The 13,129-nt window shown below is 41.9% G+C and overlaps 1 protein-coding gene across 5 annotated transcripts in view; it reads left to right on the forward strand.

Annotated features, from left to right (window-relative positions):
• The window catches only part of CHD5 (chromodomain helicase DNA binding protein 5), a 274,281-nt gene that overhangs the window by 188,367 nt on the left and 72,785 nt on the right, over nt 1–13,129 (forward strand). For all 5 annotated transcript variants that reach the window (XM_056544557.1, XM_056544555.1, XM_056544553.1 and 2 more), the window contains 4 exons: nt 797–928; nt 2,909–3,026; nt 7,215–7,339; nt 11,459–11,690. In XM_056544557.1, the coding sequence (XP_056400532.1) occupies nt 797–928; nt 2,909–3,026; nt 7,215–7,339; nt 11,459–11,690 (607 nt within the window). The remainder of the gene's footprint in view (nt 1–796; nt 929–2,908; nt 3,027–7,214; nt 7,340–11,458; nt 11,691–13,129) is intronic.

Genomic DNA, 13,129 nt, shown 5'->3' on the forward strand with positions numbered 1-13,129 from the left:
ACATAAATAGATATGTATACATAGATACATACATAAATAGATATACATTAATACATACATAAATAGATACATATATAAATAGATATACATAGATACATACATAAATAGATATACATTAATACACACATAAATGAAGTTCTATGTATCACAATAGACACCCACTAAGGATAATAGAATGACAAAGGTGACTACACAGAACCATTCACCTGCGCAGAGTTATAAGTCTACTATGACCTTGTATGATTCATACCGGCCTCTTTATGTCTGTACGGGGTCCTGGTGGGCCTACCTTAAAGGGGTACTCTGGTGGAAAACTATTTATTTTAAATCAACTGTTGCCAGAAAGTTTATCAGATTTGTAAATTACTTTTATATAGAGATCTTAATCCTTCCAGTACTTATCAGCTGCTGTATACTACAGAGGAAGTTGTGTAGTTCTTTCCAGTTTGACCACAGTGCTCTCTGCTGACACCTCTGTCCATGTCAGGAACTGTCCAGAGTAGGAGCAAATCCCCATAGCAAACCTCTCCTGCTCTGGACAGTTCCTGACATGGACAGAGGTGTCAGCAGAGAGCAGTGTGGTCAGACTGGAAAGAACTACACAACTTCCTGTGGAGCATACAGCAGCTGATAAGTACTGGAAGGATTAAGATTTTTATATAGAAGTAATTTACAAATCTGTATAACTTTCTGACACCAGTTGATTAAAAAAAATAAAAAAATGTTTTCCACCGGAGTACCCCTTTAATGACTAGGAGACCTCCACCCCCTTCAATTCATGTATTTTTCTATTTAGGAGGCCCCAGTATTGCCAAATGGCTCCTACGATGGGAGTTCCTTAGTGAAATCCTCGGGGAAATTGGTGCTGCTACAGAAGATGTTGAAAAAGTTAAAAGACGAAGGACACAGAGTTCTCATTTTTTCTCAGGTATCTCATTTTTGGCAGAATTATTTGGCAGCCATGTAAGGATGGAGTGATGATTATGTGTGATGCAGTTAGGTCACCCTTTGACCTGCATCTAAATAGACCAGTGATTTCCAGCCGGAGAGCTGTCTGGGCATGCTGGGAGTTGTAGTTTTGCAACAGTGTGAGGCACCCTGGTTGGAATAGGCATTAAACTTTCTTTTCTGTGTCTCTTTTTTCTCCCATGTTGTCATCTTTACTCTCTCCATGCCTACTATATAGTTGGACTCTGCCTGGTGATCTCACATCTTTCTGTGTTCCTCTAAGCCAATCAAATGTCTTTACAGCTAACCCCCCCCCCCCTCCCTCTGCCCTCATTATGTTGCTCTGAAACATTGAAGAAGGGATACTGCAGCTGCATCCCCCTCTTACCCCCTCCTCTCTCTTCTCCTCCATTTACTGTTTTACAGCAGATTTATTTTAGGGATACTGCAGCTGCATCCCCCTCTTACCCCCTTCTATCTCTTCTCCTCCATTTACTGTTTTACAGCAGATTTATTTTAGGGATACTGCAGCTGCATCCCCCTCTTACCCCCTTCTATCTCTTCTCCTCCATTTACTGTTTTACAGCAGATTGATTTTAGGGATACTGCAGCTGCATCCCCCTCTTACCCCCTTCTATCTCTTCTCCTCCATTTACTGTTTTACAGCAGATTGATTTTAGGGATACTGCAGCTGCATCCCCCTCTTACCCCCTTCTATCTCTTCTCCTCCATTTACTGTTTTACAGCAGATTGATTTTAGGGATACTGCAGCTGCATCACCCTCCTACCTCTCCTCTATCTTCTTCTCCATTTACTGTTTTACAGCAGATGGATTATAGGGATACTGCAGTTGCATCCCCCTTCTATCTCCTCCTCTCCTCCATTTACTGTTTTGCAGCAAATTGATTTTAGGGATACTGCAGCTGCATCCCCTTCCTACCCTCTCCTCTCTTCTCTCCTCTCCTCCATTTACTATTTTACAGCAGATGGATTATAAGGATACTGCAGCTGCATCCCCCTCCTACCCCCTTCTCTCTCCTCCATTTACTGTTTTACAGCAGATTGATTTTAGGGATACTGCAGCTGCATCCCCTTCCTACCCTCTCCTCTCTTCTCTCCTCTCCTCCATTTACTGTTTTACATCAGATTGATTTTAGGGATACTGCAGCTGCATCCCCCTCCTACCCCTTCTGTCTCCTCTCCTCCATTTACTATTTTACAGCAGATGGATTTTAGGGATACTGCAGCTGCATCCCCCTCCTACCCATTCTGTCTCCTCTCCTCCATTTACTATTTTACAGCAGATGGATTATAAGGATACTGCAGCTGCATCCCCCTCCTACCCCTTCTGTCTCCTCTCCTCCATTTACTATTTTACAGCAGATGGATTTTAGGGATACTGCAGCTGCATCCCCCTCCTACCCCTTCTGTCTCCTCTCCTCCATTTACTATTTTACAGCAGATGGATTTTAGGGATACTGCAGCTGCATCCCCCTCCTACCCCCTTCTCTCTCCTCCATTTACTATTTTACAGCAGATGGATTTTAGGGATACTGCAGCTGCATCCCCCTCCTACCCATTCTGTCTCCTCTCCTCCATTTACTATTTTACAGCAGATGGATTTTAGGGATACTGCAGCTGCATCCCCCTCCTACCCCTTCTGTCTCCTCTCCTCCATTTACTGTTTTACAGCAGATGGATTTTTGTGAGGCTTTCTCGGTTTCAATACATTTACAGAGACCCCGGGGGGCAGTGATAGGGGACACTACAGGCAACTGGGAGGAAATCGAGATGCCGCATTCTCCTAATTTAATACATTTGGTAAAGCTATGATGGCTATGCTTAGTAGATATATCAATAAGATCACTAAATGTCAGGGCAGATTAAAATGAGTAAACAAAACCGACCTGAATGTGATATTCGTGGTGACTGAACACTCTGGCTCTTCTTACTTTTATAGATGACTAAAATGCTGGATTTACTTGAAGATTTTCTCGAGTACGAAGGCTATAAGTACGAGCGGATAGATGGAGGAATCACAGGAGGGCTGCGTCAGGAGGCAATTGACAGGTTCAATGGTACTACTATGTTACTCAGATCCAGTCTCTGAATAACCCAGCGCATCAAATAGAATTGGTTTATTGCAGCAGAAGATGGCGTTAATATAGAGTGTAACTATTTGGCTGTGAAAATGCGGCCGTAATCTTTAAATTGTGTCCGCAAAATATAGTGCGCCCACATTATGCAGGACTATGTTAGGTGTGAACACAGCTGTCACTCTCCCTGCCTAAGAGGCAGATCCTCAACTTGGCGGCGGTCCCTGTTCTGAGATGATGCAGAGGTCCAGCAAGGTCCAAAACAATATGCGAAACACTGTATAGACGTCAGGGAAGCAGGTCAGGATACCAAGGGTTTAAAGGGGTTATCCAGGAAAAAAACTTTTTTTTATATATCAACTGGCTCCACACAGTTAAACTGATTTGTAAATTACTTCTATTAAAAAATATTAATCCTTTCAGTACTTATCAGCTGCTGAAGTTGAGTTGTTCTTTTCTGTCTAAGTGCTCTCTGCTGACATCTGTTTCGGGAACTGTCCAGAGTAGAAACAAATCCCCATAGCAAACCTCTTCTACTCTGTGCAGTTCCTGAGACAAGCAGAGATGTCAGCAGAGAGCACTGTTGTCAGACAGAAATCAACAACTCAACTTCAGCAGCTGATAAGTACTGGAAGGATTAAGATTTGTAATAGAATTAATTTACAAATCTGTTTAACTTTCTGGAGCCAGTTGATATATATAAAAAAAAAATCCTGGAATACCCCTTTAAGCCCTTAAGGACATGGGGCCTAAATGTCCTGATGAGCTGGTATTTATCATACCAGGACGTACATATAATTTCTGCACAGGAGCTGCACTCACCTCATGCACGGCAGGTAATGGCAGACATCAGGGGTCATAACCAGCGCTTATCATCTAATGGGAGGCCCAGTGATCATCAGAATGGGGGTTCTGTGACCTGGGGGGTCTAACGTATTCTATGTGATGATGGAAATAGCTGAGTACAGCACTTGGCTTTCTCCGGGCTATAGAGTTGGATGAAGCTGCAGCAAATATGCTTGAATGGGGATCTATTGAAATAGGATATTCAGAAACCCCATTATAATGATTGCTGGGGTCCCAGTGGTGAGATCTCTATTGATCAGACACTTATCAATAATATAGAATTTAAATATACTCCTTGGAAACCTTCTAAAAAATATCTTCTTAAGTAGCGTTTCCAGGGCCAGCTCTGCCTATAGGCAAAATAGGCATCCGCCTAGAGCACCCTCTTGATGGGGGCGCTGCTCTGCCTGCCGCAAGAAACTTAGACAACCAGCATCCGAACCACTCACTCAGCCAGCAGCATAAGGAGGAGGCTTGTTACAGTGTGTCACCCCAGTCGTAAGGAGATTACATGAGGAGGAGGTTTGTTACAGTGTGTCACCCAAGTAGTAAGGAGATTACATAAGAAGGAGGTTTGTTACAGTGTGTCACCCCAGTAGTAAGGAGATTACATGAGGAGGAGTTTTGTTACAGTGTGTCACCCCAGTAGTAAGGGGATTACATGAGGAGGGGGTTTGTTACAGTGTGTCACCCCAGTAGTAAGGAGATTACATGAGGAGGAGGTTTGTTACAGTGTGTCCCCCCATTAGTAAGGAGATTACATGAGGAGGAGGTTTGTTACATTGTGTCACCCCAGTAGGAAGGAGATTACATGAGGAGGAGGTTTGCTACAGTGTGTCACCCCAGTAGTAAGGAGATTACATGAGGAGGAGGTTTGTTACAGTGTGTCACCCCAGTAGTAAGGAGATTACATAAGAAGGAGGTTTATTACAGTGTGTCACCCCAGTAGTAAGGAGATTACATGAGGAGGAGGTTTGTTACAATGTGTCACCCCAGTAGTAAGGAGATTACATGAGGAGGGGGTTTGTTACAGTGTGTCACCCCAGTAGTAAGGAGATTACATGAGGAGGAGGTTTGTTACAGTGTGTCCCCCCATTAGTAAGGAGATTACATGAGGAGGAGGTTTGTTACATTGTGTCACCCCAGTAGGAAGGAGATTACATGAGGAGGAGGTTTGTTACAGTGTGTCCCCCCAGTAGGAAGGAGATTATATGAGGAGGAGGTTTGTTACAGTGTGTCACCCCAGTAGTAAGGAGATTGCATGAGGAAGAGGTTTGTTACAGTGTGCCACCCCAGTAGTAAGGAGATTACATGAGGAGTAGGTTTGGTGCAGTGTATCACCCCAGTAGTAAGGAGATTACATGAAGAGGGGGTTTGTTACAGTGTGTCACCCCAGTAGTAAGGAGATTACATGAGGAGGAGGTTTGTTACAATGTGTCACCCCAGTAGTAAGGAGATTACATGAGGAGGAGGTTTGTTACATTGTGTCACCCCAGTAGTAAGGAGATTACATGAGGAGGAGGTTTGTTACAATGTGTCACCCCAGTAGTAAGGAGATTACATGAGGAGGAGGTTTGTTACAATGTGTCACCCCAGTAGTAAGGAGATTACATGAGGAGGAGGTTTGTTACATTGTGTCACCCCAGTAGTAAGGAGATTACATGAGGAGGAGGTTTGTTACATTGTGTCACCCCAGTAGTGGGCTAATTACATAAGTAGGGGGCTTGTTACAGTGTGTCACCCCAGAGGTAAGGTGGGGCATGTCAAAGGGCGGACAAGTGGGCGGAGTCAAGGGGGAGGCAAAATTAGCTTTTGCCCAGGGTGGCAAAAATCCTTGCACCAGCCCTGAGCGTTTCCCAACCAGTGTGTCTCCATCTGTTATAAAACTACAATTCCCAGCATGCCCGGACAGCGTTTGGCTCTTTAGGCATGCTGGGAGATGTAGTTTTGCAACAGATGGAGACACACTGGTAAGGAAACACTGTTTTTAAGAAAAGGATGCAACAACTGCCTCAAACACTAGTCAGACATTAGTTTATACAACATAATACTGCCACCTATAGGCACAGAAATAGAAGTGAAGCGATGCCTTTGGCAGAATCAGAGAATTTGCCGCATGAATCTGTCGACTATCCCAAGAGTTCACATTAGGTTGCTGGTTAAGCAGAAAAGCTGCTGTCATTTTTATATAAAATTCAATATAAATAAGTGCAACCCAATCGTAATGATGTTTGTGGCTTCTGTGTAATGTACTCAGCCTTATACTGCACTTCTTATCGGCATCATTTCTGCTGCTAAAACATTAGATCTCAGCAATAGACATTACAAGCTGCTTGAGCAAAAACTGCAACCGGTTCTAGAATAGAAAGCCACCACAATACCTGTTCTGTGTCCCCTGTAGTTATCCTTGTGATTTTGCCAGCTCCTGTGGCCCCTGTTGTTTCCTAAATATTATTTTTTCCTTGCTTTCAGCCCAGACTACAACTCCCAGCAGTCAGTGTGGCTCTGTGGAATGGCTGCCAGCCAATTGCTCTTACTATCTGTGTGCATGCTGTGTTGTTGTAAACACAGTGAGCAGCACACACTGTACAGGTCTTTTCTTTTAAACTATCCTTCCCCCCAGCAATAAATCATGCTATGCTCTGAATGGCAGTAGTCAGTGATTAGATCTACAGCAGGAAAAGAGCAGCGTTATGTGCTAGGGTGACTTCTCTGGCAGAAATATCCTCACACAGGGAGAGGGAGTGGGAGGGGAGGTGTGGCTGTGAAGCTAGAAATCACATGGTGTTTGTCTTGCAGGAGGGTGGGGGCTAGTTTCAGTGAGGGGTTTACACAAAGACAAGGTCGATCTGAATATGACGTCTTTCTCACACTCCCTGCATGTAAGTGACAGCTGAACGAGGGAAACTGCTCTATATAGGCAATGAATGATATTTGGACAAATAAGTAGGTTGGTGAGAGGGAAAGGGTGGGCTATGGGTTTAGTTCCCCCGGAGTACCCCTTTAAGCTGGAACAAACCAATCTCTATATATTACCATGATCAGGACAGTGTGTGGTCACCGAAGCCGTCATGTAAACAGTCCTGACTCTCAATGAGGCGGCTCCCTCTTCCCCTCTCACAGCAGATCAGCCGCATGTAACTAAAACTTTTGTCGTGGAAGCTTCACATCCCCATTTAGGAGATTAGACAAGAAATTGTCTTTGGTTTATCTGTAATTTCTAAGGCTGCTTATACTCTCAAAGAAATTCCCGTTTACATGTGACATTTTCTCTCTATTATTGCAGTTTTCTACGGTATTTTATAAGCTTTTTCCATCTTTCAGCCCCAGGTGCTCAGCAGTTTTGTTTCCTATTATCGACTCGCGCTGGAGGATTGGGGATAAATTTGGCTACGGCCGACACTGTCATCATTTATGACTCGGACTGGAACCCCCACAATGATATACAGGTCAGATCATTACTCGTTATTCATTGTATGGAGTCTGTAATGACACGCGGTTAGTTATATTAAAAGGGGTTATTCAACATAAGGTGACTTTAGTACTTACCTGCCAGACAGTAATAGACATGCTTAGAAACAATCTGTGCTTGTCTTAGGGCTAAATGGCTATTTTGTCAGTCCACCATGATGCCGCTGCTTTCTTTTTGTAAAATGTTCCCTCACTCCAAATACAGGTCCCAGAATACCTTGTTTGTAAGTGTGAGGTCACTTTTCTCCCTCCCACACATCAGTCACCCCACTCATTGCAGCACAGCTAGGCTCCATTCCATGCATGCTGTGCTTGAAACTACATTTCCCTGCAGCCCTGTGGAGAATGATCTCCCTCCCACAGAACAGTCGCTCCACCCATTAAAGCACACACACGCTCCCTTTGAACACCACTGACAGCTCTGCAACTTGGGAAAGGCATGAGACAACACTCATTTTTTATGCTGCTAAAAATTAACTCAGGGGCAAAGATCACATAAGAATGGCGAGACCACCATCAAAGACAGGGACAGACCCTATATTATGAACTACAGCCCCTGTAGCACAGTCAAATATAAAAAAAATCCTGGAATACCCCTTAAAGGAGAACTGCGATGCAAATCTCTTAACTAATCCTGTGCCTGGGCTACAAAATAAAAAAAAACATTTTCAACTCACCTTCCTACGTTCCTTCGTTGCGCCGATATCAGCGTCCTGTTCCTCTGGTGCTGCTCAGCTCCCTGCCTCTTAGGCTCGGAACGTCACACTGCAGTCAGAGTATCGCCAGTCAAAGCGATGTCCCGCCTCGGCCAATGATAGGCTGAACGCACGTAAGGAGCTCGGGCCCCGCCTTCTTCCTGCTGCACGGGCTCTCCTTACATGACAGTGCGCTTAGCCTATCACCGGCCCACAATACACTGACTGCAGTGTGACATTCCGAGCCTAGCAGCATCGGAGGAACGGAACGCCGATATCGGCAAATCGGGGGAACATAGGAAGGGGAATTTAAAGTTTTTTGTTTAGTTTTTTGCAGCCCGGGCACAGGAAAAGTTAAAAGATTTACACCACTGTTCACCTTTAAGGGTCCATTCACACCTACAGTATTCTGCGGAGATTAGATGCTCAGGATATTATGCTGCAGATTCCAATGTAAGTTAAATGAACTGAACACAGCTTCAAATTCTGCGCATCAAATCTGTGCCGAATACTGTACGTGTAAATAGATCCTTAAAGGGGTACTCCGGTGAAACTGGTGGCAGAAAGTTAAACATATTTGTAAATTACTTCTATTTAAAAATCTTAATCCTTCCTGTACTTATTAGCTGCTGAATACTACAGAGGAAATTCTTTTCTTTTTGGAATCCTCTCTGATGACATCACGAGCACAGTTCTCTCTGCTGACATTATTATAATAATAATAAAGCTTTATTTATTGTTGTCCTTAGTGGGATTTGAACCCAAGTCCCCAGCACTGCAAGGCAGTAGTGCTAACCACTGAGCCACAATGCTGCCCTTAGCATACATCTGCTAATACATCTGCTATATATCTGCTATGCATGGCTGCTAAAATGGACAGAGATGTCAGCAGAGAGCACTGTGCTTGTGATGTCATCAGTGTTCCAAAAAGAAAGGAATTTCCTCTGTAGCATTCAGCAGCTAATAAGTACTGGAAGGCTTAAGATTTTTTAATGGAAGTAATTTACAAATATGTTTAACTTTCTGCCACCAGTTGATTTAAAAGAAAAAAGGTTTTCACCGGAGTACCCCTTTAATAGACCCTTCAAAGACACTTTCCATGATAGCCTATATTAATACCAGTGTGGCTTGCCAACACCCAGCTTTTCCTCTGATCAGCAGTTTGCCAGAGCTGGATCCCGATCACCCCTCTGTTCGCCAAAGCTGACATCAGGCAGAAGCAATTAATGCCAGAGCCCATTGTGCTTAAAGTGCTTCTATTGGCCCCTAGTGCTAAATGCTCTTAGGGGCAGCAGTGTATAGGTTTAAGGTTAGGTGTTACACTTTACGTTTGGGGTTTAGGGTGTGGGGTTAGGAGTAGGGTACAGTAGCAACCTTACCCTAATCCTATACCATATGTGCGATCACCACTAGAGGGTAAAGGCATTACTTTAAAGGGGTACTCCGGTGGAAAACTTTTTTTTTTTTGTAAATCAACTGGTGCCAGAAAGTTAAACAGATTTGTAAATTATCCACAGATAAAGAGAAAAAGGGCTGGCACTTAGTGATTGAGAGTCCTGTGTAGGAAAATGGAATCCGCTTGTGATTTGTAAATGACTTCTATTAAAAAATCTTAATCCTTCCAGTACTTATTAGCTGCTGAATACTACAGAGGAAATTATTTTCTTTTTGGAACACTGCTGACATCAGTAGGAGAAAATCCCCATAGCAAAGATATGCTGCTCTGGACAGTTCCTAAAATGGACAGAGATGTCAGAGAGCACTGTGGTAATGATGTCAGCAGAGAGCTCTGTAGTATTCAGCAGCTAATAAGTACTGGAAGGATTAAGATTTTTTAATAGAAGTAATTTACAAATCTGTTTAACTTTCTGGCACCAGTTGATTTAAAAAAAAAAAAGAAGTTTTCCACCGGAGTGGAATAAGGATAAGCACAATGAGCAAAATGGCTCTGCCATCAATTGCTTTTGTCTGTGAGTGAAATATCAGTTTTGCAGAACAGAGCGGGTATGGGGTTGTGTTCTAGCACCTGCGCCGTAGCCTGCGTCCAGCTGAGTCGACGTTATTGAAAGTAAAGCAGGTTCACTGTTGTACAGGTTCTTATTTTTACCACAGCAGCGGTATAGACAATAAATGGGACTGGAGGGAGACAGTGCCATACATTGTATAGTGGCCGTGCTGGGTTACTGCAGCTCAGCTTCCATTAAAGTGAATGCACAAGCCATTTTTTAAAGTTTTCTAACAAGCACCAACCAGGTTGGTCAAATCCTTGTATGGTTCCCAGTACTGGTTTATCTCTTTTCTATTGTGCCTCTTGTTCACCTAAAATAGCTGAATTAATTGGTGCTTTTGTTAGGCCTTAAAGGGGTACTCCGCCCCTAGACATCTTATGCCTTATCCCGTGATCTCGGCTGCGGCACCCCAGAAATCTGGTGCATGGAGCGAACTTCACTCCGTGCCGGATGACTGGCGATACGGGGTGTGGCCATGATGTCACAAGCAGGGCGTGACCGTGATATCACGGCCACACCCCCTCAATGCAAGTCTATGGGAGGGGGCGTGATGTCATGAGCCTCCAGCGCTGCACCCGACACTCTAAAGCAGTGGTCTTCAACCTGCGGACCTACAGATGTTGCAAAATTACAACTCCCAGCATGCCCGGACAGCCATTGGCCAGTGGTCTCCAAACTGAGGATCTCCAGCTGTTGCAAAGCTACAACCCTGTTGGCTGTCTGAGCATGCTGGAAGTTGTAGTTTTGCAACAGCTGGAGGCACCCTGGGAAACACTGCCATAGGTGAAGGAGTATTTGCAAAACTACAACTCCCAGCATGCCCGGACAGCCGTTGGCTGTCCGGACATGCTGGTAGTTGTAGTTTTGCAACATCTGGAGGTCCACATGTTGGAGACCACTGCTCTAAAGAATGCCGGATGCAGCAGGGAGATCGCGGGGGTCCCCAGCAGCAGGACCCCCGTGTTTAGACATCTTATGCCCTATTCTTTGGATAGGGGGTAAGATGTCTAGGGGCGGAGTACCCCTTTAAGGGTATGTTCACATGTGCAGATTTTTTAGCGGGTTTTCCGCTGCGTATTTGAAAGTGGGTGGGCTCTTCTCGGCTGTTCGCAGCTGATTTTCCACGGCGGAATGTACACTGCGGAAAATCCGCCGCAAGCCCCATTGAAGTCAGTAAGGACTGTGGCGGAAAATCTGCTGCGGACAGCCGAGAAGAGCCCACCCACTTTCAAATACGCAGCGGAAAACCGCCAAAAAATCCGCGCGTGTGAATGTACCCTTGGGTAGAATACGAGTCCGATCTCTGTAATGTTCTCCATAATGGGAACACATTACAGGAGATTAATTAAAGGAGAACACTCCAGGACCCTCATGAAGAATCCTTCTGTTACAGGCCTTCAGCCGCGCTCACAGAATTGGGCAGAATAAAAAAGTCATGATCTATCGGTTCGTCACCAGAGCGTCCGTAGAAGAAAGGATCACCCAGGTGGCAAAGAGAAAAATGATGCTGACCCATCTGGTGGTCCGGCCCGGTCTGGGCTCCAAATCCGGCTCCATGACTAAGCAGGAACTGGACGATATCCTGAAGTTTGGGACAGAAGAACTTTTCAAGGATGAAATTGAAGGTGAAGGAATCAGAGTTTCCTTGTATTATTCCTTATTATCAGGTTTATTATGTATTATACCTTATTATCAGGTTTATTATGTATTATACCTTATTATCAGGTTTATTATGTATTATACCTTATTATCAGGTTTATTATGTATTATACCTTATTATCAGGTTTATTATCAGGTTTATTATGTATTATACCTTATTATCAGGTTATTATGTATTATACCTTATTATCAGGTTATTATGTATTATACCTTATTATCAGGTTTATTATGTATTATACCTTATTATCAGGTTTATTTTGTATTATACCTTATTATCTGGTTTATTATGTATTATACCTTATTATCAGGTTTATTTTGTATTATACCTTATTATCAGGTTTATTATGTATTATACCTTATTATCAGGTTTATTTTGTATTATACCTTATTATCAGGTTTATTATCAGGTTTATTATGTATTATACCTTATTATCAGGTTTATTTTGTATTATACCTTATTATCAGGTTTATTATGTATTATACCTTATTATCAGGTTTATTTTGTATTATACCTTTTTATTAGGTTTATTTTGTATTATACCTTTTTATTAGGTTTATGTTGTATTATACCTTATTATCAGGTTTATTTTGTATTATACCTTATTATCAGGTTTATTATGTATTATACCTTATTATCAGGTTTATTTTGTATAATACCTTATTATCAGGTTTATTATGTATTATACCTTATTATCAGGTTTATTTTGTATTATACCTTTTTATTAGGTTTATTATGTATTATACCTTATTATCAGGTTTATTTTGTATAATACCTTATTATCAGGTTTATTATGTATTATACCTTATTATCAGGTTTATTATGTATTATACCTTATTATCAGGTTTATTTTGTATTATACCTTATTATCAGGTTTATTGTGTATTATACCTTATTATCAGGTTTATTATGTATTATCAGGTTTATTTTGTATTATACCTTATTATCTGGTTTATTATGTATTATACCTTATTATCAGGTTTATTTTGTATTATACCTTATTATCAGGTTTATTTTGTATTATACCTTATTATCAGGTTTATTATGTATTATACCTTATTATCAGGTTTATTGTGTAATTATACCTTATTATCCGGTTTATTATGTATTATACCTTATTATCCGGTTTATTTTGTATTATACCTTATTATCAGGTTTATTATGTATTATACCTTATTATCAGGTTTATTATGTATTATACCTTATTATCAGGTTTATTTAGTATTATACCTTATTATCAGGTTTATTATCAGGTTTATTTTGTATTATACCTTATTATCAGGTTTATCTTGTATTATACCTTATTATCAGGTTTATTATGTATTATACCTTATTATCAGGTTTATTATGTATTATACCTTATTATCAGGTTTATTATGTATTATACCTTATTATCAGGTTTATTTT

Source organism: Hyla sarda, chromosome 10, assembly GCF_029499605.1.
Source record: "Hyla sarda isolate aHylSar1 chromosome 10, aHylSar1.hap1, whole genome shotgun sequence".
Lineage (NCBI taxonomy): Eukaryota > Metazoa > Chordata > Amphibia > Anura > Hylidae > Hyla > Hyla sarda.